The 27,225-nt window shown below is 42.8% G+C and overlaps 1 protein-coding gene across 1 annotated transcript in view; it reads left to right on the top strand.

Annotated features, from left to right (window-relative positions):
* Nucleotides 1-26,077, top strand: part of ift70 (intraflagellar transport 70) — a 32,217-nt gene extending 6,140 nt beyond the window's left edge. The window contains exons 6-18 of the mRNA XM_080723111.1: nt 543-671; nt 8,031-8,080; nt 8,237-8,389; nt 10,394-10,459; nt 11,146-11,199; nt 11,792-11,857; nt 12,831-12,907; nt 14,444-14,654; nt 18,303-18,374; nt 18,970-19,073; nt 19,413-19,491; nt 20,868-20,997; nt 24,188-26,077. Coding sequence (XP_080579237.1) covers nt 543-671; nt 8,031-8,080; nt 8,237-8,389; nt 10,394-10,459; nt 11,146-11,199; nt 11,792-11,857; nt 12,831-12,907; nt 14,444-14,654; nt 18,303-18,374; nt 18,970-19,073; nt 19,413-19,491; nt 20,868-20,997; nt 24,188-24,324 — 1,328 coding nt within the window. The 3' untranslated portion in view covers nt 24,325-26,077. The remainder of the gene's footprint in view (nt 1-542; nt 672-8,030; nt 8,081-8,236; nt 8,390-10,393; nt 10,460-11,145; nt 11,200-11,791; nt 11,858-12,830; nt 12,908-14,443; nt 14,655-18,302; nt 18,375-18,969; nt 19,074-19,412; nt 19,492-20,867; nt 20,998-24,187) is intronic.
* The last annotated feature ends 1,148 nt before the right edge of the window (nt 26,078-27,225 follow it).

The raw sequence follows: 27,225 nt of genomic DNA on the forward strand, positions 1-27,225 counted from the left end.
TTTATGCTTTAACTATTAAAGAATAGCAGATATAAAAGCTCACAGCGAGCTTGTAGATTTGCTATTTTCTTTTTTAATTGTGAAAATTATTTGAATGCAAGTCGATTCTATAAATGTCTCCTAAATCCTTATCCTTGAAAAACGCATGTTTCTATATGTCAGTGGTTCTCAAACCCTTTCGTGTCAAGGACCCCTAGAATTATATGTATTTGACCGCCGACCACCCTATCTCGAAATATTATGTGTCAGGACCCCCCAGAAGCAAATATTTGAGTTACAAATGGTCGCTTTAAAAAAAGATATATTCAAAAATCTGCAAAGAAAATCAAGAGTTTTCAAAAATAGCAGATCTACAAGCTCACAGCGCGGCACTCGGTGCCATGCTGTGAGCTTGTATATCTGCTGTTTTTCAATAGTTAAAGCATAAAATAATGGTTAAAGTGGTTCCAGGTCTTAATGGCAGCAGAACGCCACTTGGACACGGCACCAAAAAGAGAAACAGCCTTAATGTTTTGTCCTGTGGCGCGTCCGTCCGTCCACAGAACTGAACGTGGGCGTGACCACGGACGGCATCGACGTGCGCAGCGTGGGCAACACCCTGGTGCTGCACGAGACGGCGCTGGTGGAGAGCTTCAACCTCAAGGCCGCCATCCAGTACCAGCTGAAGAACTGTGAGAGCACACACACACACACACACACACACACACACACACACACACTTACTTGCTTATGGCAGTCCATCGTTGTCGATGATGACTTCATATCTCCCGGGGGTATGGGGGGGGATTTAGCGCTTGGTGCGCTCATGCCATCTCATGTGGCTGTGAAGACCAATGCTGATCCGCACACTTTTCCACATGTGGGGCAGGTGTGTATAGAACCTGGTTGGACAGTCCTTGCAGCGCGTTCATGCCGCTGACTGCGCTTCACTGCACGCTTCAGGGATGTCTTCTCCTCCAGGTGGGCGACACCTGAGAGGCAGGAGGAACGCCAGGTGTCTCTATCTGCTGCTATCCTTTCCAGGTTTGCTGGTGGTATGTTGCAGTTCTTGAGCAGCACCTTCATGTGGTCCTTGAAGCGCTTTTGTTGCCCTCCTGCAGACCTCTGGCCAGATTGGAGTTGGCCATATAGGATCTGTCGCGGTAGTCTAGCTGCAGGCATGCGGATCACATGACCTAGCCAGCGGAGCTGTCTGCGTGCCAGCATGACCTCTATGCTGGCCGAGTTGGTGCGTTGGTAGGTCTCTGTGTTGGTCATGTGGTGCTCCCATGTGATGCCCAGAATCCTTCGCAGACATCGGATGTGGAAAGCCTCCAAAGATCTTATATGCCGCCTGTATGGTGTCCAGGCTTCAGAGCCATACAGTAGTGTGGACACACATACTGCCTGGTATACTGCTGCCTTGGTTGATGCCTTCAGGTTTTTGTTGGTGAAGACCCGTGATCTCAGGCGACCATAAGCGGCGGATGCAAGGTTGATGCGGGATTGAATGTCTGCATCGATGTTGCAACTGTCTGCTAGGATACTGCCGAGGTACTTGAAGTGTGGTACTGTTTCTAGAGGGGTTTTATCAATGAAGAATGTTGGTGTGGGAATTTGCGTAGAGCTGGGTTGATGGACTATTTGCGTCTTCTTGATGTTTATCTGAAGACCAACAGCTCTGTAGGTGGCAGCTACCACATTGAGGGCATGCTGAAGGGACTCGGGGGAGTGAGCAATCAGCATGCAATCATCTGCATACTGGAGTTCACAGACTTGGAGGGCAGTAGTCTTGGTGGTTGCCTGGAGGCGCCGTATGTTAAATAGGTTTCCATCCAGGCGAAAGCTAATGCTGACTCCATCTGTGTTCTCCAGAAGTTTGTGGGAGATGAGTGTAACTGCTGTTAGGAATATATTGAAGATGACCGGGGCTAAGACACATCCTTGTTTCACTCCTATATTAACGTTGAATGGGTCAGATTGTTGTCCCCCCATTCGAACCTTGGCTTGCATGCCATCATGGAACTGCTGGAGGATGGAGAGGAATTTGGGTGGGACCCCAAATCTGCTGAGAATGTGCCAGAGGAGCTTTCTATCTACTGTGTCGAACGCCTTTGACAGGTCAATGAAAGCCATGTACAGGTCTTGCTTGTGCTCTCTGGATTTCTCCTGTATTTGCCTGGCGGCAAAGATCATGTCTGTTGTGCCACGTTCCTTACGAAATCCGCATTGGGTTTCTGGCAAGATGTTCTCTGCGATGTGCGTAGCCAGGCGGGAAAACATGATCCTCGTCAGGATTTTACCTGCAACTGACAGGAGTGAGACACCTCTGCTGTTGTCACAAGAGGACTTATCACCTTTCTTTTTATAGATAGTGATAATGGTGGCATCTTTCCATTCTTGTGGGACTGTTTGAGTTGTCCAGATGGCAGAGATAAGTTGGTGTAGCCGGCGTGTGAGGAGATAACCTCCACACTTATAAACTTCAGCAGGGATGGAGTCTGAACCTGCACTTTTATTGTTTTTTAGGCATTTGATTGCCTTCCGGACTTCATGAAATTGGGGGATTTCATCAAGTAGTGAAACAGAGGGGAAGCTGGGGAGTTCATCCAGGATGGTCTGGTCTGTGGGGTTGCTCTGGTTAAGTATGGTGCTGAAATGTTCAGCCCAGCGTTCTAATATTTGTTTCTGATCCTTTAAGAGAGTGGTCCCATCTGCAGATCTCACTGGTGCGATGTTCCTTCTCTGAGGGCCATAGATGGTTTTAATGGCGTCATAGAAGCCATGTGTGTTATTGGCATCTGCAAAAGATTGTATTTCTGCTGCCTTTTCGACCCACCAGTCATTCTCCATCTGTCGTAGAGCTCTTTGAGTTTCTGCTTTGATGGTGGATAGTTGTTGTCTGAGGACTTCTGATTGCGGATTTGCTAGAGCGGTGGTATGTGCCTTGCGCTTTGCCTTGAGAAGGTCGTGGATGCCAGGAGCATTTTCGTCAAACCAGTCTTGGTGGCGCTTTTTGCTGAATCCCACTGATTCTTCGGCAGCACGGTAGATGGATGTGCGCAGTGTGGTCCAGGCATAATTTGCGTCCGTGATGGCAGGGCTTTCCGGGATGTTGTACAGTTCGGCTGCAAGACGTTCCCGTAGTTTGTGAGTGGCTGTGAGGAATTGTAGGGCACTGCAGTCAAGCCTCTTGCTGGAAGCCTGTTTGCGCTGTTGCGGGCGAATCTCCAGGTTGACCTTTGACCTGATCATCCTGTGGTCCGTCCAGCATTCCGCCCCCCTCATCGCCCGGGTTATCTGAAGATCTCTCTGGTCAGCCTGTCTGGTGATTACATAATCTATCAGATGCCAATGTTTTGATCTTGGATGCTGCCAAGAGGTCTTCAGTTTATTTTTAAGCTGAAAAATGGTGTTGGAGATGACAAGGTGGTGCTCCGAGCAGAGTGTTAATAGCCTGAGTCCATTGTCATTCAGCTTGCCAACGCCATGCTTGCCAAGTACGCCTTCCCAGAGCCTGTGATCGGAGCCCACTCTGGCATTGAAGTCGCCCATTAACAGGAGTTTATCGTTGGGTGGAGTCTTCCCAATGATGGAATCCAACATGTCATAGAATCTGTCCTTCGAGTCCTCACTGGCATCCAGAGTTGGTGCGTAAGCACTGATGAGAGTTGCATGCCTCCCTCTCGTGAGGGGGATGCGCCATGTCATCAGCCTTTCGCTGATGCCTGTTGGGGTTTCAGGGAGTTTTTTCAGCAAGCTTGTTTTCACAGCAAAGCCTACTCCATGGAGGCGGCGAGAATCTGGGGGAAGCCCTTTCCAGAAAAAGGTGTATCCTTCTCCAACCTCTGCTAGCGAGTCCTCACCATGGAATCGGGTTTCACTGAGTGCTGCTATATCCACGTTGTATTTCCTCAGCTCGTGAGCAACCAATGCTGTCCTCCTATGTGGACACACACACACACACACACACACACACACACACACACACACACACACACACACACACACACACACACACACACACACACACACACACACACACACATCATCCAGACAGTGACGGCAGCTCAGAGAGAGAAAATTCAGAGAAAGAGATAGTCGCAGGCCTGGAATTTCATCAGTTTAGGGGCAAGGCCACTTGGCCTTTAGTGTTGTCCATTTCTTTGAGGGCACAAAGGCCAAATGCCAGGGCAAGATTTTAGTCCATTGAAAGAATTAATTGTGGTTACAGTCTGATCCATGCTCAGCCCTGCACCAACCAAAGTCACTGGATTGGTTTAAAGATGGGGTGCCATGATCCCCCCCCCCCCCCCCCCTATATTATACTTGGAGGAATATATTTTTCAAAAAAGTGTACAGAAAGTGTTAAAATTAGGTTTTTACTTTAAGTATGCCTGGTTGTCAGGTGAGTGGTGACCCAGCTGAAGTAAGCCACAGCCACAGATGTTGTTGGATGGTGAAAAGGGGAGGGAATGATTTTATGATGTAATTATATCGGTGTATTTTCAATTGGGCCTTTTGATTCAGAGGCTTTCAGCTTTCAGGAAGAAACCAAAAATACACAGTGAAAACATATTTGCATATTATAACCACACCTGGGGGTCTATTAGAGTAATGTTAACTCCATAGACACATACACAACAGAAAAAAATACAAAACTATGACACCACCTCTTTAAAGAAGTGGATTCACGGTAGTTAAGAATACAGAATCTCAACAAAAGACACTGGTGTCTACATGACAAGTACAGTAAGAGACAGGAGGAGAAAGTGCTACAGTCATCTGAGGCATTAAGGACAAAGAGTGGGATTGACAGAGAGGAAGTAGACATGGAGATTAAGACTGAGAGGGGACAAGTAAACAAGAGAGAGAGAGAATTGAGGGGATGGGACCGTCGAATGAGCACCCACACGGAAAGACTCCAGACCCCCTTTTATCTAAAAAAGACACGTTTTCCCACACTAGGCTACATGGTAGAATCATCAGTGTTCATTTAATTTTGAGATGGTACAAATGGATAAACGAGAACTACAGATTTTACTGTGTGTGTACACTCATGCACCACACTCTATCATCTCCACACCACCAACTTCTGACACATTATTAGGCAGACGCTTAGAAATAATGCACGATCACGCAATGGCGCGCCAAAGGAGACAGAGGGTAGTCTTGCGCCCACATTATCCAATTAATGCTGCCAGAACCACGGGGCAGGGTTTCCCTCCTCCACTTGCGTCCTTCCATCTCATCAAGGGTGGGAGGATGAGACGGAGATTCCAAAACCCGGAGACAAGTGGGAGAACTTGGCGCCGACAACCACTCGCGTCTATGGCAGCTTGTAACTATGGTGGTCATTGCTCAGTTGTCCCGGGGGAAAAAAAGGAACACAGCTTGGTCTCCATTCCTCCTTACCCTAACCCTAACCTTAAAGGACAACGCCGCCCTAAATCACTTCTAGGCTCATTTTCCTACTTATATCGATCCCAAATTACTGTCCATGGGGTCTATTAGGCAGAAACGCCCCTGTTGTCCAGTTTCCCCAGCAGAACCCAGCAGCTCTCATAGCATAGAGTGGAGCCTATAAGCCTATCACTTTTATACTATTTGTTGCGGTCAAAAGTGATTTATTTTTTCATGAATGTGTTACTATTTGTCATTACAAACACATCCATGCCTTAGTTGTCCCACACAAGACACCAAAATCTCATAAATAATGTTTTGGGGTGAGCATTCGGCACAACTGCCAATCAAAGTGACTGTACTGGCCAATCACAGGGCATCTTTCCCGGGACTTGGTAAAACACATGAAAGCATATCATCTGTTTAGCAGCGTGTGATGGCTTTTTTGGGACAACAATGGCATGGATGTGTTTGTAATGACAACTAGTACCACATTCATGTAAAATAAAAACACTTTTGACCACAACAAATAGTATAAAAAGCGATAGGCTTATAGGCTCCACTCTATGCTATGAGAGCTGCTGGGTTCTGCTGGGGAAACTGGACAACAGGGGCATTTGTGCCTAATAGACCCCATGGACAGTAATTTTGGATCAATATATGTAGGAAAATGAGCCTAGAAGTGATTTAGGGCGGAGTTGTCCTTTAACCTCTATGGAAGTGTCGCCACTCCGACAATAAGAAGTCAATGTCGGAATGGAGACATGTCCCCACACAGCTTACATCCTATTAGCACATAGTTGCTGTCGGGCAGAAATGTATTTTCGTAAATGAATGCCCTACTTGATCATACTACAACTACAGCATCAGACAAAAGCATCAGTGGCTTTAGTTACTTGTACATTTTAATGATTATGGGGCGGCAGTGGCTCAGGAGGTAAAGCGGCCGTTGGCAACCGGAAGGTTCCCTGTACGATCCCGGGTTACCCCAGAGTAAAGGGCTTTGCACACAGGCCTGTTGCGTTTTTTCCATTTGCTGCAGCCACTTGTCGCACGGCAAATTTGCATGCAGTCATAGAGAATCATTGGTTTCTTTAAAGAAAAACGAAATCGTCTGTTTTTTCACGCCTGTCTGCAAAGCCCGTTAGTGTCGAAGTGTCCTTGAGCAAGACGTGTTTCCCCTACATGCATTAAGCAGCGGCGGGCCACCGCTGCTTCAAATCCGGCCGCCACTATGATTTTCCCTTTTTTTTTTTTTTTTAAGATTTTTTTTAATTTATCCCCACAACAATGTAGCGCTCATATGAAGCATAGCGTTCTAACTTCTCTCGCTTACATACGGTTGGAAGGAGATGTATATGTCTAGTTTCTCCCCCTCCCCTCTCTCATTCATCCAGTCAGTCAGTCAGTCAGGCAGCTGCCTCGTCGCGCTGAGCACCTCTGATTCTGAGCTGACTACGTCTTTGCCCCTCGTTAGCATATTTGCTACTGGTGTGTACAATTAGAAGATTTGGGCTGTGGGGATAAAAGCAGTGCCTCAGCGATGGGTTTGAATCATGTAGTTTACCGCTGTTGGGCAATAGTAGGCTTACTTGTCGCATGCTAATGAGAGCTAAGTGCTAACACGGTTGTCATTCACTCACTGGTTAGATGTGGAATTGAAACGAGGGATGCATCAACACCACTGTCATTAGGCAACAAACATTTTTGACTAGAAAATAAACTTTGCTGTTATGCACACACAGAGTGTGTAGCAGTGGTGTAAAGTAACTAGTAGTCTACATTTACTTTACAAGTACTGTACTTAAGTACTTCTACTCCACTACATTTATGACATGATGGCTATATGCAAATAGCCGATCTACAAGCTCACAAAGTGACGTGTTGTGAGCTTGTAGAGCTTGTAGATCTGCTATTTTTATAGGATTTAAAAAAAATTATGCATTCGGAAACTGTTATTATGATTACTGAGAACTTTTAGTACTTAAGTTTATTTTGACACCAATACTTTTGTACCTTTACTTATTCCACTACATTTTTTATTCCAGACATCTACTTGTAAGTTGTAACACAGTATGTCTACATTAGAATGTTGATACTGTACTTTTTCCACCACTGGTGAGTAGGATTGGTTCTCAAAGTGTGGTCCGGGGACCCCGAGGGGTCCTTGAGGGAGTTCCAGGGGGTCCCCAGGCCCCAGCCAAATGATAGATAGTTATGAACCAAATAGACCCTTATGGACCCGTTCAACCCCCCCCCCCCCCCCCCCCCGCTCTCCGCAATTCTCCCCACTCCTTCAGCTTCTGGCTAGGGGAAACACTGGACCCTGAACTCATAATTGCTCCCGTTGATGCCTTGCATGGTTTACTCCACCATCGGTTTATGAATGGGTTTATGAAAGGCGCTATATAAATGCACCATTTACCAAGTATAAATGATATAGAAGATGCATTAGCATTTAGTCATTGTGCCCGGCGAGTTGGAATGAGAAGCAGTGGTTTCAAGTAGGGAGGGACTGCAGCAATACCGTCTGTAGAATAATAACAGCACCCATTTGTCACCCATAATATTCATATGCAAACAATTAACAACAGAAATGGAAACATGCTAACTGAAATGGACCGCTAACTTTTGTGGATTTCTTCCAGTGGAAGGTGCGCAGGATGCCTTGACCGACATGCCCCCCAGATCAGAAGAGGTACGTCTGCCGTCTCCCAATCCGTTTTACTTTATTGCGTGTGTTGCATGTAGTGCATTCCTACTTTGGGCATGCCATTATAGGCGAACATTTTCAAAAAGTCGAAATCAGCAGATCTAATATAGGGCTTGAGTACTGTATGTGTGTGTGTCATAGGAGCTGGACGCGGTGACCCTCCACAACCAGGCTCTGATGAACATGGACAAGAAGCCCACGGAGGGCTTTGAGAAGCTGGCCTTCCTCCTCCAGCAGGTCCCCTTCCCCCCGGTCACCTTCGGTAACCTGCTGCTCCTCTACTGCAAGTATGAGGTAAAACAACCACCGTACAACACTTGTGCTCCTCTACTGCAAGTATGAGGTAAAACAACCACCGTACAACACTTGTGCTCCTCTACTGCAAGTATGAGGTAAAACCACCATGAAACACTTGTGCGCCTAGTCTAATTCATTGTGGAATTTGAGGAATAAATCTAAACGCAAACAATGCCTCCTTTAAAATGTACTGATCTTAGGTCACCTGCTGGCCTAGTGGTCCAGCTGCACTGCCACGGTGTGTTAGAACTAGAAATTGGAAATACTCAAGTAAAGTGCAAATACCTCCAAAATTGTACTTAAGTACAGTACTCAAGTAAATGTACTTTACACCAGGGGTCTTCAACGTTTTCAGGCCAAGGACCACTTAGTTGAGAGAGAGAGAGATGAAGGAGGGACCCCCACAACCTTCTCATAGATTCCATATAGTTGACAGCAGCAGACAACAGTTCCATTGTTTGACAGCACAATCATCAGTGTATTTTGGATTCATTTCAATTTGTGTTTTCAGATACGTATTTAACCACTAGAATTGTCAATACTTAACTGCTTTCTTTTCCCCTCTACAACACCAAACGTCTTTGCCGAAAATAGCCGATCTACTATTAGAGTAGATCTGCTATTTTTGGCTAAAGTTCTCAGAATATGGACACTGGGGTTCAAGTGGTTAATATAAAAAACTAAGATTTGGAGGACCCCCTGTAGTAACTCTGAGGACCCCTCCCCAGGGGTACTGGACGCCTTGTTGAAGACCCTTGCTTTACACCACCTTTTTACACCAACTGAGCGCACCGCTGGTCTGTTTAATGAGTCGTTCTGCCCGGTGTGGGTGTGTAATTGTTTAGCATTAGGAAGCAGGATCTCAGCCCCTCTCCACGCGGTGCGAGCCTTAATGAAAAACCTGCACCCAGCAGTTCCAGCCCTGCTCACACTGACCACAGAGACCTTTTCATTAAAATGGTATTAATGACGCTGTTGGCTTGAGTCACACTCTCCGTGTCTGTCTATATTTAGTTTTAATCATCAGCGGAGTCGCTTTTAACACTTATGTTGCAATGATTTTTTCTCTTCAATGTCTCGCGTTGCCATGGTTACCATAGACTTCCATGTAATTGTGCAATTGTGTAAAAAGTGCACGCCCATGCCTAGATGATGCACCACGTGTGTAGATGCTGTTCACAGCTTTCAAACAAAAAAATCCGCTTGGAAATCCGTTCAGGCATTCATGATTTATGGGCCATTATGTTTTCTTCAGATGTAAACAAACATGGCTGCCATGTTTGAAAGAATGGGTTGGTATGGGGGTTAAACATGCAATTTTGCGATCGCGATCATGCCTAATACATTTCTGGAGGTCCAAAAAATTGTTTTGAAAAAAAAGATTTTGATTTTTTTTTTTTTTTTTTTTTCAAAAACGGCCCAAACTCGGGAAACTCGGGGCTGGCACAGCGTTGGTATCAATACAAACTCGGGAAACTCGGGGTTGGCACCAGATGTGTTAAGAATAGACCGAGAGGAGATGTAATGCAGAAAGAGATTGCTTTAGATTGTGTCTAATGTTTGACAGTTTGTTATATTTGAGTTATGCCTGTTTCATTTATTTTTGTTTAAATTCAGTGTTTGTGTGTCGTTTCCGGTTATCGTTGCTATGTTGATATGTGCTTTTTCCCCCTTTTTTATTCTGTATGTAGTAGTTTGTCATATTGGTATTCTTAATGTTTTCGTCATTTAAGACAGTGGTTCTCAAAGTGGATTCCAGGGACTTTGTGGGTTCCTTTATTGGGGTCTAAATTGACCCATAAAAGCCTGTAACTGTAACAGTGTACAAATGGAACCAAATGAACCCTATTGGGTACATTTGGTTCCATTTGTACACTGTCAGAGTTAAGGGGAGACCTTGAAATGTGAAAGTTTGAGAAACACTGATTTAAGATAATTGTTGTTTTTTACTTTATATATTCTCTCTCTCTATCTCTCTCTCTCTCTGTGTCTCTCTCTCAGTATTTTGACCTGGCTGCTGATGTTTTGGCTGACAAGGCTCATCTTACGTACAAGTTTCTCTCCCCGGTAAGTAATACAAAGTGGAAGTACTAAAGTTAAAGTAGCGTTACCACAATCCATAAAAAGTCCTATATTCAAAATCGTACTTAAGTAAAAGTACAAAGTATTGTCATGAAAATACTATATACTTACAGTATCTGTATTTATTTTACCAGTAAGATCACATTGAGACAATAAAAGTCTCTTTTACAAGTGTGAGCTGGTTGATTAAAGCTCATTATGTAGAAATCATCCATTTCACAATCATATTATTATAACAATGCGTTAATGTGTTCCTCACTTTGCGGTTGCAGCTGATTTGAATGACTATGTGCTGCTGGGTAGTTTTAAGCTATAATATTACACTATGTTAATGTATACTCTGTATTAATAATCTAAAGCAACGTAACAAGTAGCTAAAGCTTTCAAATAGTCGTCAACCTAATTCCAAAACTGTTTTCATGATTCATTTTCAAAAATAGCAAAAGTAGAAGATCTACAAGCTCAAAATGCTTCGCTCCCTGTTTCAAGCTTGTAGATCTGCAACTATTTATATTTTGTGTGACGCTGTATCAAGAAGGGCGTTAATTTACGGGGGGCGGAGGGAGGGGGGGGTTGAATATGGAGAAGAGGGGAGGTTTCTGCCCGACAGCAATGATATGGGAGTTTGTGTGCTGATATTGATATTACGATGATTCTTCTTTCATTCGCAGTACCTGTATGAGTTCCTGGATGCCATGTTGACCTGCCAGACAGCGCCAGAAGAGGTAACACTATTCACAACAATGCAGACAGCTTTTTCCTCAAATGACGCTAGATCAGTAACCGCACAGCTTGGTGTTAATTATCCTGCTTATTCCACGTCCACTTAATTTTTAAGACATTTTGCTCTTAATTAGAAACGTAATGTTGGCCTTGGCACTGTCTACATCAAACTTGGAATAAACATAGCTCTTGCATTACTACTCCAGCCAGTGGGAGAAGCTGTAATAATGACCTAGAAATGAGTACCAGCTGAGTACTCTACAATGTTTATCAAGCGTGTATTCATTTAGAACAGTGATTAGGCCGCTACGTTAAATGTGTGCAATTATCTCAAAGATATTGCTCACTCCACGGCCAGTCTAAATCTAGTATTCTCTCTGGCCATGGTGGGAATGCAGTCAACTAGCTGGTAGAACGGAAAACTACACATTGCAAAATTGTGAGTGTTCATTTTACTCAGAAAGTGTCCAAATGAACCCTGTGGAGTATATTCTGTTGAGCTGAGAAGAACCATGATATCTAGTCCTTCTGTTCTGTGAAAGAACTGTTGTAAGGTTCTAATGTTTGCCCTCCTGTCTTGTCTTGCCTCAACAGGCCTTCAGGAAGTTCGACGAGATGAACGCCAAGCTGACGGAGCAGCTACGCAAGCTGGCCAAGCAGGTGTGCTTCAGCTTCTATTCATGTCCCACCCAGTGCAATAATTATGGTTGCAGACATTGACTTTATGCACACATAAATTAAGTGGCAAAAAAAGGTGCAGTGAATGCAGGAAGATTCTTCAGCGATCATGACTTCATGTCTTTTCTCTCTCTGGTCTCTGGAGACAGACTGTTGGCATAATTTCAAAATGCTTTTCACCTAAGCTGAAAAATGTTGAAAATGGAGCGACTGCCCCCTCACTTCGGTTTCATCTTTGCAGCTGCGTAATAAGGACTGCTGTATGTCAAATTATCCAGGTCTAAGCTTGCTGCTTAGCAGAAATGGGAACCCAAACATTTTTGAAATACATTTTAAAATATATTTTTGTGAACCGAGATGACAGTGTGTGCAGACTGTGCACTATATGTGGCACAGTTACACACTCTGTGGCGTTCGAACATTGTGAGAGAGTTGGCTGGCCCTGGAGACTACTCTACCCCACTCTAAAGTAATTAGTAGAATATACGACTCATGGAATGTTGACTTTAATCCAGTACGCTGCTCACAGATGGCATTTCATTGCAGAATGATTGTTTCTTGGTGCAATTGTAGCATGCAAGTATTAGTTTTATACTGACTGAGTACATTGTTCATCACAATAATGATCACATGATCTTATAAGAGTGGGGTCTGGAGACCACCAGTGGGGCTTGGTGCGGTTTCAACAAAAGATGGTTTAATCTGGTTGATTGAATGGGAAACTCTCATTCTGGTGCCCTCTTGTGGTTGTCTACTTTTAGCAAACACTGGGAAATAACAGTATCTCTCACCTACATACAGACCATTAAAGCTCTGTACCAGATATGAAAAAGGAATGGTTTTGGACATACTTTACAAGGTTTCCACCCGACAGCGACGATATAAACAACCTACATATTGTGGGACATCAATAAAGAAGTGTGCTTGATTGTAGTTCTTTCCCGTCTCCTTAAAGGTGCAGGAGGTCAGAGTGGCTCGAGACAATGAGGGCCTTAAGAAGGCACTGCAGGACTACGACCAGATGCTGGAAAAGTGAGACACAGTCACACACACACACACACACACACACACACACACACACACACACACACACACACACACACACAGTTTAACCACTTTAAACCTATATATACATTGGATATATAAGCTTGTAGATCTGCTATTAAAGAAAAAGATATGAGAAAACATCTATAGGGGACCGGCCCCCCATGGTCTGGAACGATAATCGTTATTATCGTTTATTGTGATAAAATCACAATAATCGTATCGTGGAAATTGTGATTTATCGTGAAATTATCCTCCATCATTCACCTTTTTTATGAATTGGTTTATAATTGGTAAAACAGACCTGGAAATAATCTTTTTTTCTACCAAATCTCTTTGCCAAAAAATAGCTGATCTACAAGCTCACAACATGATGCGTTGCGACTGGTTGTGAGCTTGTAGATCTGCTATTTTTGGGCAAATGTTCCACCCCAGGATAATGGATGTTTTGTTTATCGCGATGACATCGTGAATCGCAATCTCTTTTGTCACAATAATCGTGTCATGACATTTTCATATCGTCCCATCCCTACTCGCAGACAGGGGTGTCGCACCAAATTCTGGGCCCTGGGTACTTAAACTGTTGAAAAATAGCAGATGGTGCCGCGCTGCGAGCTTGTAGATCTGCTATTTTTGAGAAATCTTGAACGTTTGTGCAAGTCTTTGAATATTTCAAATCCTTCTAAGGTTTTTTGAAAAACCTATGTTTCTATGTCAGTGGTGCTCAAACTTTTTCATGTGAAGGACCCCCAAAATGATACGTATTTGGCCACGGACCCTCATCTCCAAATATTTAGTTCCAGGGACCCCCCAGAAGCAAAACTTGAGTTACAAATGCTTGCTTAAAAAAGACATATATTCAAAGTGTTTACACAGATTTTCACCACTATTTAAAAAAATAGCAGATCTACAAGCTCGCAGCGCGGCACTCGGTGCCGCGCTGTGAGCTTGTATATCTGCTATTTTTCCAATAGCTAAAGTATAAAATAATTAAGGCCCCTCCACCTTGGGCCCTATAGTAACTCGGTCCCTCTTTTCCCCCCCTTTTTTAGGTTTAGGTTTTTTTTTTATTAGGTTTTTTATTTGCACATTTTTAAAACATATGAAATAAAACAAAGAAACAAACAGAAAAATAATACATTATAAAAAAAAAAAAAGAAAAAAAAAATCAAAACAAGATGTGCCGGAAAGGCCCAAAAAAAAAACAAAGGGCTTGTCGAGTGGCCTTCCTAAAAGATATCCTTCAAGCTTAGAATCATGTTTATAAATAAGAATAAGAGATAATAATAATAATAAGTATAGCTATATATTCTGCATTTAGTCGTCTACAATAAAGACTACTATTATCCGTAACACTTAAGTAGGAGATAAATAAATAGGAATGGTACATATACCCGTATACAATGTACTGTATAACATACACCCAACATACCGATATCCACATACAACCAACCACATCCCTAACTTACAACCAGCGAGTGGTTGGATGTTCGCCCTTTGTGACGCCCCTGCCTACTCTCGCAGGTACATCCCGGTGCTGATGGCCCAGGCCAAGATCTACTGGAACAGGGACAACTACCCCATGGTGGAGAAGATCTTCCGCAAGTCGGTGGAGATCTGTGACGAGCACGACACCTGGAAGCTCAACGTGGCCCACGTGCTCTTCATGCAGGAGAACAAGTACAAGGAGGCCATCGGCTTCTACGAGCCCATCGTCAAGAAGCACTACGACAACGTGAGTCGCTTTTTTGATTGATTGATTGATTGATTGATTGATTGATTGATTGAAGTATTTATTCGAAGTTTGCATAGGAAAGGTTACAGTTTTGGTCAACTAAAAGGATAAGCTCATGAAAGCCGAGGCTTGTTCACATTGAGATCCTTTTTTTTTTAAACTCATATAAGATTGAATGACAGACAGATAAAACACAGTACCCCCCCAGTAGGTCGGCTATTTTCACTAGTTTGGGTTCCAGGCAAACGTCTAATTTCTAGTTTAGGAACCACTGGCATACAGTATATATAATATATACTGTACACACAGTAAGATTCTCAGTGTCGCTTTATTCCTCTGTAACTCTTGAGAGTGGAACCAGTTAGGGTCCATTTGGTTCCATCTGTACACTCTCAGAGTTAAAGTAATAGATAGCTGTTTGAACACATTAGTAATAAAGTGTGAATGTAGTGTTTTGGTAAACACATGCAGTAGTAACTAGTGCACAGAAAATAAAGAAAATAAATGTTCAGGTGTTGATACAACTAGCAAGTTGTGTGGGTATAGAATACAATATTGTAAATGCTTTCTTGTGCCATGAACAATGTAAAACTATTGTAATTGTAACAAGGCTGTATGTAGTAGATAGACATGTATTGTGTTATAGTATGTGTGCATACCCCCTGACTGCACATTTGTCCACCAGGGGGTGCTGAATTGCCTCAAACTCGGTGAACACACAGTTGCTTTGTGTTAAACCACTGGTTCTCAAAAGTGGATTTAAAGAACTCTCAGGGCTTAAAAGTCTAACCATGACAGTGTACAAATTCCTGGAAATATTTTGAAATTAGAAAGATATTTTTCCAGTACTGGAAAAGTTTTGGAATTGATCAAGGGTCCTGGAACTGGAAGGTCCTGGAAAAATAGCTATGCTTTGTCTTTGGTTATTGATTTTGTTAATACCTCTGAAATGACAAATTCAACATTGGCCAACTTGTCAAATATTAGAGGCAGAAATTGTGTGAAAATAGCAGATCTACATGCTCACAACGCCTCGCAACGTTTGTGAGCATGTAGATCGGCTATTTTCACAATAAAACCGTGTTATACAAAATTCCTCTACTCTTAGTGCTCGTCAGGGTGCCGTTCAAATATGATTATTCCAGGGGTCACGGCCTGAAAAGGTTGAGAACCACTGGCATACACTACCTGTCTTTAGGCATTGCGCATAGGAGTAAGCGACACGTTATTGAGCTGAATTATTGTTATATAGTCCTGGAAATCGGGTTAAATATTCTGGAAAAGTTTGGGAAAAGTTTTGGAAATTAATTGCTAAAGATGTGTGGGAACCCTGTGTTAAACGATGTAAAAACGCTGTGTGCAATGTTTTGCAGGGGAAGCATTCGAATGCCAGGTGTAAACAGAGCCAATAACTTGGATAACGTTAATATGTTGATGATGTTAAAATTGGTGCTAATCTGTGTGATTTTTACTACTGTCCATTCAGGACTAAAACATGTTCACTCATATTTTCATATGGGGATATCTGATCAAAAGCCACTTTTTACAAATGCCAATTAAGGTCAGCTGTACATGTGTACAGCGCACGCACACACACGCACACACACGCACGCACACACACACACACACACGCACGCACACGCGCGCGCCGCACACACACACACACACACACACACACACACACACACACACACACACACACACACACACACACACACACACACACACACACACACAGTTATGTAGTACAAGTACATATCTTGTACGTATATGTATCTTGTACGTGTATATGTCCCTCCCCTCATTGCTCAACAATGCACGACGATAGGACAGCTGTCGGGACATAAAACAGTTGACAGTCTGCCTTATTGTTTGTTTGTGTGTTTGTTCCATTGCTGTGCTGGCTAGCTGGAGCAGTGTAGCATTCAGGAGTGTCCCTGCAAGCGTAAACCCTCGGTAACAAGACCCAGAGACCAGGCCTTGAAAACAGCCCTGTGCAGTGGTGTAACTAAGTGCATTTACTCAAGTATTGTACTCAAGTACAATATTTGAGGTACTTTTATTTTACTCAAGTATTTCAAATTTCCAACACTTTTACTCCACTACAGTTGCTATTTGGATTTTATCTGGCCCTATATACATTTTCGACCATTTGAAATCAGCCGTTCTACAAGCTCACAATGCGTCGCGATGCGACACATTGTGTCATTGTTTCATATATTTGAAAACTGTAATAACTAGTACTTTCTGCTTTGGGTGCTGTAAGTACATTTTGATACCAATACTTTTGTAGCCTACTTTTCTTCAAGTACATTTTTAATTCTGGAGTTTTACTTGTAACAGAGTACTTCTACATTGCAGTATTGATACTTGTACTTAAGTAAATAGTACTTGTTCCACCACTGGCCCCGTGTGCTGCTTTTCAGATCTCTGTTGGACCATTGAAGTGCTCTCCTGTGTTTGCATGAGACCTGTGTGTGTGTGTGTGTGTGTGTGTGTGTGTGTGTGTGTGTGTGTGTGTGTGTGTGTGTGTGTGTGTGTGTGTGTGTGTGTGTGTGTGTGTGTGTGTGTGTGTGTGTGTGTGTGTGTGTGTGTGTGTGTGTGTGTGTGTGTGTGTGTGCGTGCGTGCGTGCGGTTGGAGTGGTGTTCCTTTCTGCTGTGTTGTTTTTGCTCCTTCTCCTCCTGCAGGGTTGCCACACTAAAACCCAGAACACAACAAATACAGCACTTGAGACAAATGTACCAAGATTCTCAAAGAAATGGAGTGTCACATGTTTATACAGGGTTTTCGCAGTCTTCAATACGATTGTGACATATAGAAAAAATAATAGATTGGGCTTTAATGGTACTTCTTAAAAGTTGCATTAACTTTAGTCTGGCTTTTAAATTCATTTTTTGTGGAAAATATGTATTGATCACAAAATCCAAAAATGAACCCAACATGGATCTGATAACCACTAATATGCTCAACCCAGATACACTAAATTAAATTACTTCAGTAATTTTTTTGCTCAAAATGTCCTTCATATCCTTCATACTTTTTGTCTTACCTGTTTAACCTGCAGAAAACCCTGATAAAACAAGAATTACCAGAGTGAACTCCAAAGCTTAATTTATTCTCCATTGCCAAAAAGAACAGATCTATAAACTAACAAGTTAACAACGTGTAGCAGTATCGCAACATGTTGCTAGCTTGTCGATCTGTCCTTTTTGCAAGCAATATTGTCATACTACTGAGTAAACAAAGCTTAAAAAGGATGATTTTATCTTTCCAATTGTGTGATTTGAAATACATTACCTGTGATAAAGTGGTTTACCTAAACCAATGGTTCTCAAACATATTCATGTCAAGGACCCCCAAATTCATATGTATGTGGCTGCGGACCCCAATCTGAAAGGGTCTGTGCCAGGGACCCCCAGAACATTTTCCAGACATTTTCAAAAATAGGAGATGTACAAGCTTGTACATTTTATAATTTTATAAAGTGGTTAAAATGATTGTGATGCTATATTAACTACTCTAGCTGGGGACCCCCTGGAACCCCCCCAAGGAGAACCACTTCTTTGAGAACCACTGCCCTAAGAACCTTTGCGTCTCTGAACCTGCTCTGGTGATAAATACAAGCGTGCGTCCTTTTCTCTCTTCAGATCCTGAATGTCAGCGCTGTGGTTCTGGCCAACCTGTGCGTTTCCTACATCATGACCAGCCAAAACGAAGAGGTGAGATCATATAATGGATGTGCATAAACTATTGAACATTGTACAGCAGATGTCAACACAAGGCAGATTAACAATTGGAGGGACTGCCAGTGTGTTTAACATGTGCACTGTGTTTACATGGATTCAAGTGAAGTTGGACTGACTCCAGTCATTTGGGTTCCATGTGAAGCCAGCATGTCTTCTATGGAAGCATGTTACGCAGCCAAAATAGATTGGCTATTTCCTGTCATTAATCAGCGCTAGTGTTGGAGGGCTCCTTTTAGGTTTCACAAATCACACATTAGGACACAATGTTTCAGTCGTGAGGTGTGTGTGTGTGTGTGTGTGTGTGTGTGTGTGTGTGTGTGTGTGTGTGTGTGTGTGTGTGTGTGTGTGTGTGTGTGTGTGTGTGTGTGTGTGTGTGTGTGTGTGTGTGTGTGTGTGTGTGTGTGTGTGTGTGTGTGTGTCAGTGTGTTTAATATATTGTGTGTGTGTGTGTGTGTGTGTGTGTGTGTGTGTGTGTGTGTGTGTGTGTGTGTGTGTGTGTGTGTGTGTGTGTGTGTGTGTGTGTGTGTGTGTCAGTGTGTTTAACATATCGTGTGTGTGTGTGTGTCAGGCAGAAGAGCTGATGAGGAAGATTGAGAAAGAGGAGGAGCAGATCTCCTATGACGACCCTGACAAGAAGGTCTTCCATCTCTGTATTGTCAACTTGGTCATCGGGTGAGTCCCCAAATTAACTTGAACACCACTCAAACCATTATTTAGTCACAATCTCTTTTTAATACTTTTCATTGGTTAATATATAAAACCCACTGAGAGTCTTAACAACTTTCAACCTTGCTCACATGTGTTGGAAATTTCATTATTGTGGAAGGTTTTCCCAATTTTTCACAATGTTTCCAAAAGAGATCTACAACCTCATGTCACAATGCATTGTAGGGCTAAAAATCTAAAATCTCTTGGATTCTCAAGTGGACGTTAGACACGGTGACAGTGTGCCCTGAAAAATTGAACTTGTCTATGTGTGTGGTTATATGAGTTGTTGTGCCATTCTTTCAGGACCCTCTACTGTGCCAAGGGGAACTATGAATTTGGCATCTCCCGTGTGATCAAAAGCCTGGAGCCTTACTACAAGAAGGTCAGACATTTTATTTAGTTTATCTTTTTGAAGGCTCTTGGAAAGAAGGCACCGCTTCCACTTTGTTTACATCTCATGTGGCTTCAAGGTCACTTTGGGCATGTGAAGCCTAATTTATGCTCTGTCATACCATGTTGTCGCGCCCCCACAATAGCAGATCTATAAGCTCACAATGTTTGAGCTTGAATATCGGCTATTTGCTGCGCACGACACTCCACCAACTAAATATGAATCAGGCTTAGGTCTCACAGAGAAGTTGTTGTTTTTCAAGGGGAGTGGGCAGCGTTGCAGAGAGGCTGAGAGCGAGCGCTGCTGGTGGTAGTGGGATGATTTCATGCATGTTTTTGACAAGCGGCTGGCCCTATACAGAGCTCTCTGCCTGTGGGGATGTTTATGCTGCCGGTGCGAGTCAAAACAGAGGCGGTTCTGAGGCCTTGGGACTTTTGTTCTCATTGTAAACAGAACAGCTGCCAGAGTTGGACTGCACCTGAGTCCACTTAGCTCCAGCTGAACTCACAAAGCCGTCTACGGGGATGTGAACCCTCGCTTTGGCCCACAACCTCCACACCACAGTGAGGAATTAGGAACGTGTTTAAAACTCACCAGATGGCCAAAGCGCCAGACATGACTGTCCTCATGTTCCTTCAAAACATGTCACCGGTGGTACATTGTTGTGCAAAAGAAATGTTAAGCTAAGCTGCATGTTCACTCGATGAAATTCACTTTAAGTTTTAAATGGCCTGTTGTCTGGCATTACCGCTAAGGCGCCAACCCTTTTCCAAAACACACCATGGTTTGTTTTAGGTTCGACGGAACCGCCAGATTCAGTTCATTTCCGCACAGCGTGCAAAACAACGTGCAGATAGATAACCCTGCCTGCATGTTACATTTCATAGCATGGTTATTATTTTGTCAAAGCATGTCCTGTGTTTTGTAAATCACTATCGTACATTTTGTCTTACGTATCGACATGCGGCTGAAGCTGTGAATAGACAATGACATACATGTATTGACAGTGGTGTGGCCCTTCAAGACAAAAGAAGAAAAGCCAGTTCAGCCAGATAACTCACCAATAGGAATGTGAATGCAAGTGAAATATTTAATCTTGGCGTATAATTTCTGTCCAGGTTGTAAATGTAGCTTAACAACTTTCAAACGCTACGGTATATTCTTTGCCATAATTATGATGAATAGCGAAAATAGACGATCCACAAGCTGTGAGCTTTTAGACCAAATTTTCTTGAAAACCTGCCCAGACCCCTTGTTAACATGTCATTCAGAAAGTCTCGTCATATTTGTAAGCAGACCCTGTGCAGTCCTTTTATATATGACCATGAAACATAAAGCCTTTTCTCTCTCTCTCTCTCTCTGTGTAGCTGGGGACAGACACCTGGTTCTATGCAAAGCGCTGTTTCCTGTCTCTGCTGGAGAACATGGCCAAGCACATGATCATGCTGAGAGACTCTGTCATACAGGAGTGTATCCAGTTCCTGGAGCACTGCGAGAGTAAGGACGCGCGCACGCACGCACGCATGCCCGCACGTCTACACTACACACACTCACACACACACACACACACACACACACACACACACACACACACACACACACACACACGCACACACGCATGCCCGCACGTGTACACACACACACACACACACACACACACACACACACACACACACACACACACTCTTAGTTTTCATAGGTTGTGGGGACATTACATAGACTTCCATTCATTTCCTGTGGCCTTACCCTAACCTCTATCCCTAAACCTAACCCCTAACCCTAACCCTAACCCTAAACCTAACCCTAACCCTAACACAATGTCTATTTCTCCAATTCTACTATACTTGTGGGGACATTTGGTCACTTCAGCTTTGTAGACATTTCGGCCATTTGAAAATAGCCGAACTTCAAACTCATTTTTTTTTTTAACTTGAACTTGAAATGGGACATTCGGCATAAAAAATACTTTTGGTGTATATTTTGATGCCAATACCTATTTTGAATTCCGGACTTCTACAGAGTCTTTCTATATTGACACTTGATACTTAAGTAAAAAAATCACACCCGTGTGAAGTGGAGCTGTGTGTGTGTGTGTGTGTGTGTGTGTGTGTGTGTGTGTGTGTGTGTGTGTGTGTGTGTGTGTGTGTGTGTGTGTGTGGATCATGTGTACCGATTTTTGTGACATTTGAAGAAAATATGTAGGAAAAGGAGCAAAAAGTGTGTTTTGGAGAAAATTCAAGATGGCGGAAAATCTATCATGGCGCAAATGGGCGTGGCCTATATGGGGAGATGCGTCATGACCCAAGGAATCCAGGGAAAAAATATTTTTAATTTTCCGACCTACGGTTCAAGAGTTACAGGCCAAAACGTAAAGTGGGGTGTTATGGCGCCACCATGCGGCCAAATGACACAATTATTTTTTATTTAATCCTTGAAATCATTATGAACCTCCTCTCCAAGTCTTGAAACTCTAGCCCCTAAGGTTTGCGAGAGACAAATAATTGAATGTGAGTTTTTGCGATTCCCATTATAAGTCCATGGGGAAAATTAATTCACTAATAAATTAATATCAATTAAACTATAGAACCTTTCTCTTAGCAAGTTACTAGCCCACGATTCCCGAGTAAGCCGGTCGATTTGACATATGGCGCGAGTGTGTGGTGGCAAAACTGTGGGACTAGTAGCGTGCCGAAGTTTAGGAAGTTCAGGCTACATACACACACACAGACACACAGACAGACACACAGACCCACACAGCCACGTATAGGGAGCCTGTGCTTCACACAGCTCCAACAAATAAGTACTTTTTTTCCACCACCTTGTCATGGGTGTAAAGCTGACCCCTGTGAGCCCACTGTCACTCATTCTCCACAGGCTACCAAATGATTTCCTCAGCTCTCCTCCTGAGAAGAACATATTTTCCTTTCTCTCTTCTCGGTGTGCCTCCCATCCTCCTTCTTGGCCCTTTTCTTTCCCTCTCCTCCCATCACAGCAAGGTTGCCACGTCCTTGCTGTCACGTTTGCAATCACTCGGAATGTTGACCTGATGAAGATGTATTGAAATCGAAATGTTTGCCTGCTATTAAAAAGGCTACCTCTGTTTACATTTATATTTACCTGTCCCGCTCCTGTGATGCACAGGACCAGCCTGAATTTGGCTTGAGGTGTGGTGGAACACTCTTTGTTCTCCACTCGGAATGTTGGATTTGTAAAAGAAAAAAATGGGGGAAAGATCACAGAACTCAGAGTAAAACCAAAGCCAGCCAAACCATTGTTTTTTGGAGCTGTGTGGAACACAAGCTCCCTATACGTGGCCGTGTGTGTGGGTCTCCGTCCGTCCGTCCGTCCGTCCGTCCGTCCGTGTCTGTAGCCTCAAAGTTTGGCACGCTACTCCTCCCACAGTTTTTGCACCACACACTCGCGCCATATGTCAAATCGACCGGCTTACTCGGGAATCGTGTGCTAGTAACTTGCTAAGAGAAAGGTTCTATAGTTTAATTGATATTAATTTATTAGTGAATTAATTTTCCCCATTGACTTATAATGGGAATTGCAAAAACTCACATTCAAGTATTTTTCTCTCGTAAACCATAGGAGCTACAGTTTCAAACCTCGGAGAGGAGATTCATAATGATTTTAAGAAAGAATGCAAAAATAATTACATCACTCGGCCTCATGGTGGCGCTATAACGGGCCACTTTGCGTTTTGCCCCGTAACTCTTGAACCGTATATCGGAAAATTAAAATTCCAGGATAGATTTTCCGCCATCTTGAATTTTCTCCAAAACACACTTTTTGCACCTTTTCCTACATATTTTCTTCAAATGTCACAAAAATCGGTACATATGATCCTGGGTGACCAGAGAGGTGCTACACACACACACACACACACACACACACACACACACACACACACACAGCTCCACTTCGAACAGAGGTTCGATTTTTTGATTGATTGATTGATTGATTCATTCATTCATTCATTGACATCTATATTGGTCATGAAAAAACATACTGTATCATGTAACAGTATACATGACCCACCGTACGCAAAACATTGTGGTCCTTTAAAATTTGGTGTGTGTGAAGTTATGCAGTAAGGGGTGAGTGTATGAGATGATTGTGTAAAGTGTACAGTAAATAAGTGTGTACCGTATGTGTGCACGAGGGCATGTTGAAAGTCTTTGTATCGGTGTGTATGCTTGCCTCTCTCTCTAGTGTATGTTAACACTTATGTTGCAGTGATTTTTTCTCTCCAATGTCCCGCGATGCCATGGTCTCCATAGACTTCCATGTAATTTATAGTGCACGGATCGTGCACGCCCATGCCTAGATGATGCACCACGTGTGTGCACACTGTTCACAGCTTTCAAACAAAAGAATCTGCTTGGAAATCCGTTCAGGCATTCATGATTTATCAGCCATTATGTTTTCTTCAGATGTAAACAAACATGGCTGCCATGTTTGAAAGAATGGGTTGGTATGGGGGTTAAACATGCAATTTCGCCATCGCGATCATGCCTAATACATTTCTGGAGGTCCAAAAGATATTTTTGAAAAAAATGAATAAAAAAAATAAAAATAAAAAAAAACTTCAAAAACGGCCCAAACTCGGGAAACTCAGGGTTTGCACAGGGGTTGGCACCAGATGTGTTAAGGTGTCTCTCTCTCTCTCTTCTCTGTGTAGTGTATGGTAAGGAGGAACCGGCCATCATCGAACAGCCTCTGGAAGAAGACCGCATCCACATCGGCAAGAACACGGTCACCTACGAGGCCCGCCTGCTCAAAGCCCTCTTCTACGAGGTGATTGGCTGGAACCAGTGATGATGTCATCATCCCAGGGAGAAACACGGAGTACACTGTGGTGTTGTTGGCCGGAGGTCAGTGACCTCCTCAGACTGCGGCTACTGTGTGACATCGTTGAGTTGACCAGCGATGTCACTTATTGGGTCACCTCTAGGGAAGACGGTGATCTTCACTTTTACATTCCGTCCCTGTCTTGCGGGAAGCTTGTAATCTCCATATTTCATCTCTTTATTTATTTATTTTAAGACCTGAGAACGATTCTAAACATGTCTTCTAAATCCCAACAATTTTCTGAAAAACGTATGTTTCCACATCTGTGGTGCTCAAACATTTTCGTGTCAAGGAACCCCAAAACGATGAGTATTTGGCTACGGACCCCCATCTCAAATTATGTTGTTCCAAGGACCCCACGGAGTGCCGCGCTATGAGCTTGAACCAATCGTTCCTTTTTGCATTTCCTGAAAAGTAACGGTTTTGGACATACAAGGTTTCTGCCCGACAGCGATCAATTTCAAACACGACTTGTTATTTATTAAAACCCCAAAACATCTTATGCTGGCCTTGACTGCTTTCAAGCATGTTATCGTACACACACACACACACACACACACACACGCTGGGAGGCGGCTCATTATTTTGAATCTTAGTACAGCTGGGGAGCGGTTCTGGCAGGCCAAGGTCATGCTGTAATTGCATGTGTTCCAAAATAAATGATATAACCGTTTCCTTTTGCTTTTTGGGAGAGGATATGGCCATACTGATGCATTCCAATCCTAGAACGTTTCACATGTTTGTCAGTTAGCATGTTTACAGGAATTCAAGTTTTTTAATGAGCCTGTTTTCTCTCGAGTCTGCCCCCAAAGGCCTTCCATGCTGTGTTTTGAGTGTGTGGAGTTGAAAACAAAAGTTGTGAGCATTCTTAAAGCAGTGGTTCTCAACCTGTGGGTCGGGACCCGAATTATTTTGGGGGGTCCCCAGATGATTAGCTTAATGTGAAATATTGTTTTCTCACTCAACAACAGTAAACAAACTAACATAAAGTGTAAGTGTATAGAGGGTATCTGCACATTTCTACTGTAACATGACAATTTAAGGACTTTTCAATACCTCTAAAATAACAAATTAAACATTGGCCAAATTGTTAAATATTATGGGCAGAAATTGTGAAAATAGACGATCTACATACTCACAACGCCTCGCAATGTGAGGCGTTCTGAGCATGTAGATCTGCTAATAGAACCGTGTTATACAAAATGTAATTCCTCAACTCTTAGTGCTTGTTGGGGGAACCACTCTCTTAAAGGATGACTTCACCCATTTTCAACCTATCTTTATATAATTGGTCCTCTCTAATGCTCATTATAATATGGTCTTTGTCTTGTCTGTATGGGAGGAGAAACTGCAGGCTTTCTATTGCTAGAAAGTTAGCATGCTATAATGGGGGCCATTGTTCTAAAAAAAAATGGGTGAAGTCGTCCTTTAAGTAGGGCTGGGCAATATATTGATATTATATTGATTGGAGACGAGATATCGTCTGGGATTTGGGATTTCATGACATGATATACAGTAAGTGGTGTTTTTCAGTTTTTTTCCTTGATTATTAATTTTATACGTTTTACTTGGTGAGAATAGCTCATCTACAAGCTCACAAGCCATCGCACCTCAACACACTTGAGAGCTTGTAGATCAGCTATTTTAGCTATTTGAAACGTTTGGGGAAATAATTATACAATATCGTCACGAATATTGATATCGAGGTGTTTGGTAAAAAGATGTACAGTGGGTTACAACATTTAGCGTCGCCAAGTCTAAAATGACACCTAGAGGTGTCAAGAGGTGCCTAGAGGTACCTCTGTCAAACACGCCTCCAAATTCTTAGCCGCGCCCCCTAGAAATGTGATATTTTATTTCAACGTGTAGTGTGGCTGTTCAGCCACGGGGTGGCGATTCTTCAATATGAGTCGACTATTCGAGTCTATTACTTGTTGGTTACTTGTTATCTCTACCTGCATTGTGAGCTTGTAAATAGTTTCTTTTCAAGTTATTTTTGCACTCAAATTGTAATTATTTGTTTAACCCATTTAGGCCTAGGATTATTGACTGCTTTAACTATTGAAAAATAGCAAATATACAAGCACATGTAGATCTGCTATTTTTTTTAAATCATGGTTTTTTTTGCAAGTCTTTGAATATATCTACTTAAAAGCGAACATTTGTAACTCAAATATTTGCTTCTGGGGGGTCCCTGGAATAACATATTTTGAGATGGGGGGTCCGTGGCCAAATACCTGTAATTTTGGGGGTCCTTCACATGAAAAGGTTTGAGAACAGCATGATTTCGATTTTAGAGGAAGGATTTAGAAGTCGGGTCAAAGATCGGGTCAAAGATATTCAAAGACTTGCACTCATTTTCACAATTTTTCAAAAATAGCAGATCTACAAGCTCACAACACCTCACACTGCAAAGTGTTGTGAGCTTGCAGATTGGCTATTTTCGGCAAATACTTTAGGTGTGGAGGGGAAAAAAGAGCATACTAAGCAGTAAGCACAGAGGTTGAGGTACAAAGGGTTGTGGGGGTCCCTGCTTCATCTCTCTCTCAACTAAGGGGTCCTTGATCTGAAAACGTTGAAGATCCCTTTGCAAAACAACTCTTTGCCATCAAATCTCTTAACATGTTCACAAAATGGAACTCGTGTTTTCATTTGGTAAACACAGCCATATTTTCACATGACACACACATGCATTCATTGAATAAACACAACTAGCTTTTGGCTGAACACTACCAAGCATGAACAGAACACTGAAGAGCAAAATTGAAAACACAATTGTCGAAATGGAACACACTGAATGAATGTCAATTACTCTGGTAAATGAACCAATTCCCTTTTTGTAAAATGACCCAGTGTATGCCCACTTCT

Source organism: Nannobrachium achirus, assembly GCF_963921795.1.
Source record: "Nannobrachium achirus genome assembly, chromosome: 4".
NCBI lineage: Eukaryota > Metazoa > Chordata > Actinopteri > Myctophiformes > Myctophidae > Nannobrachium > Nannobrachium achirus.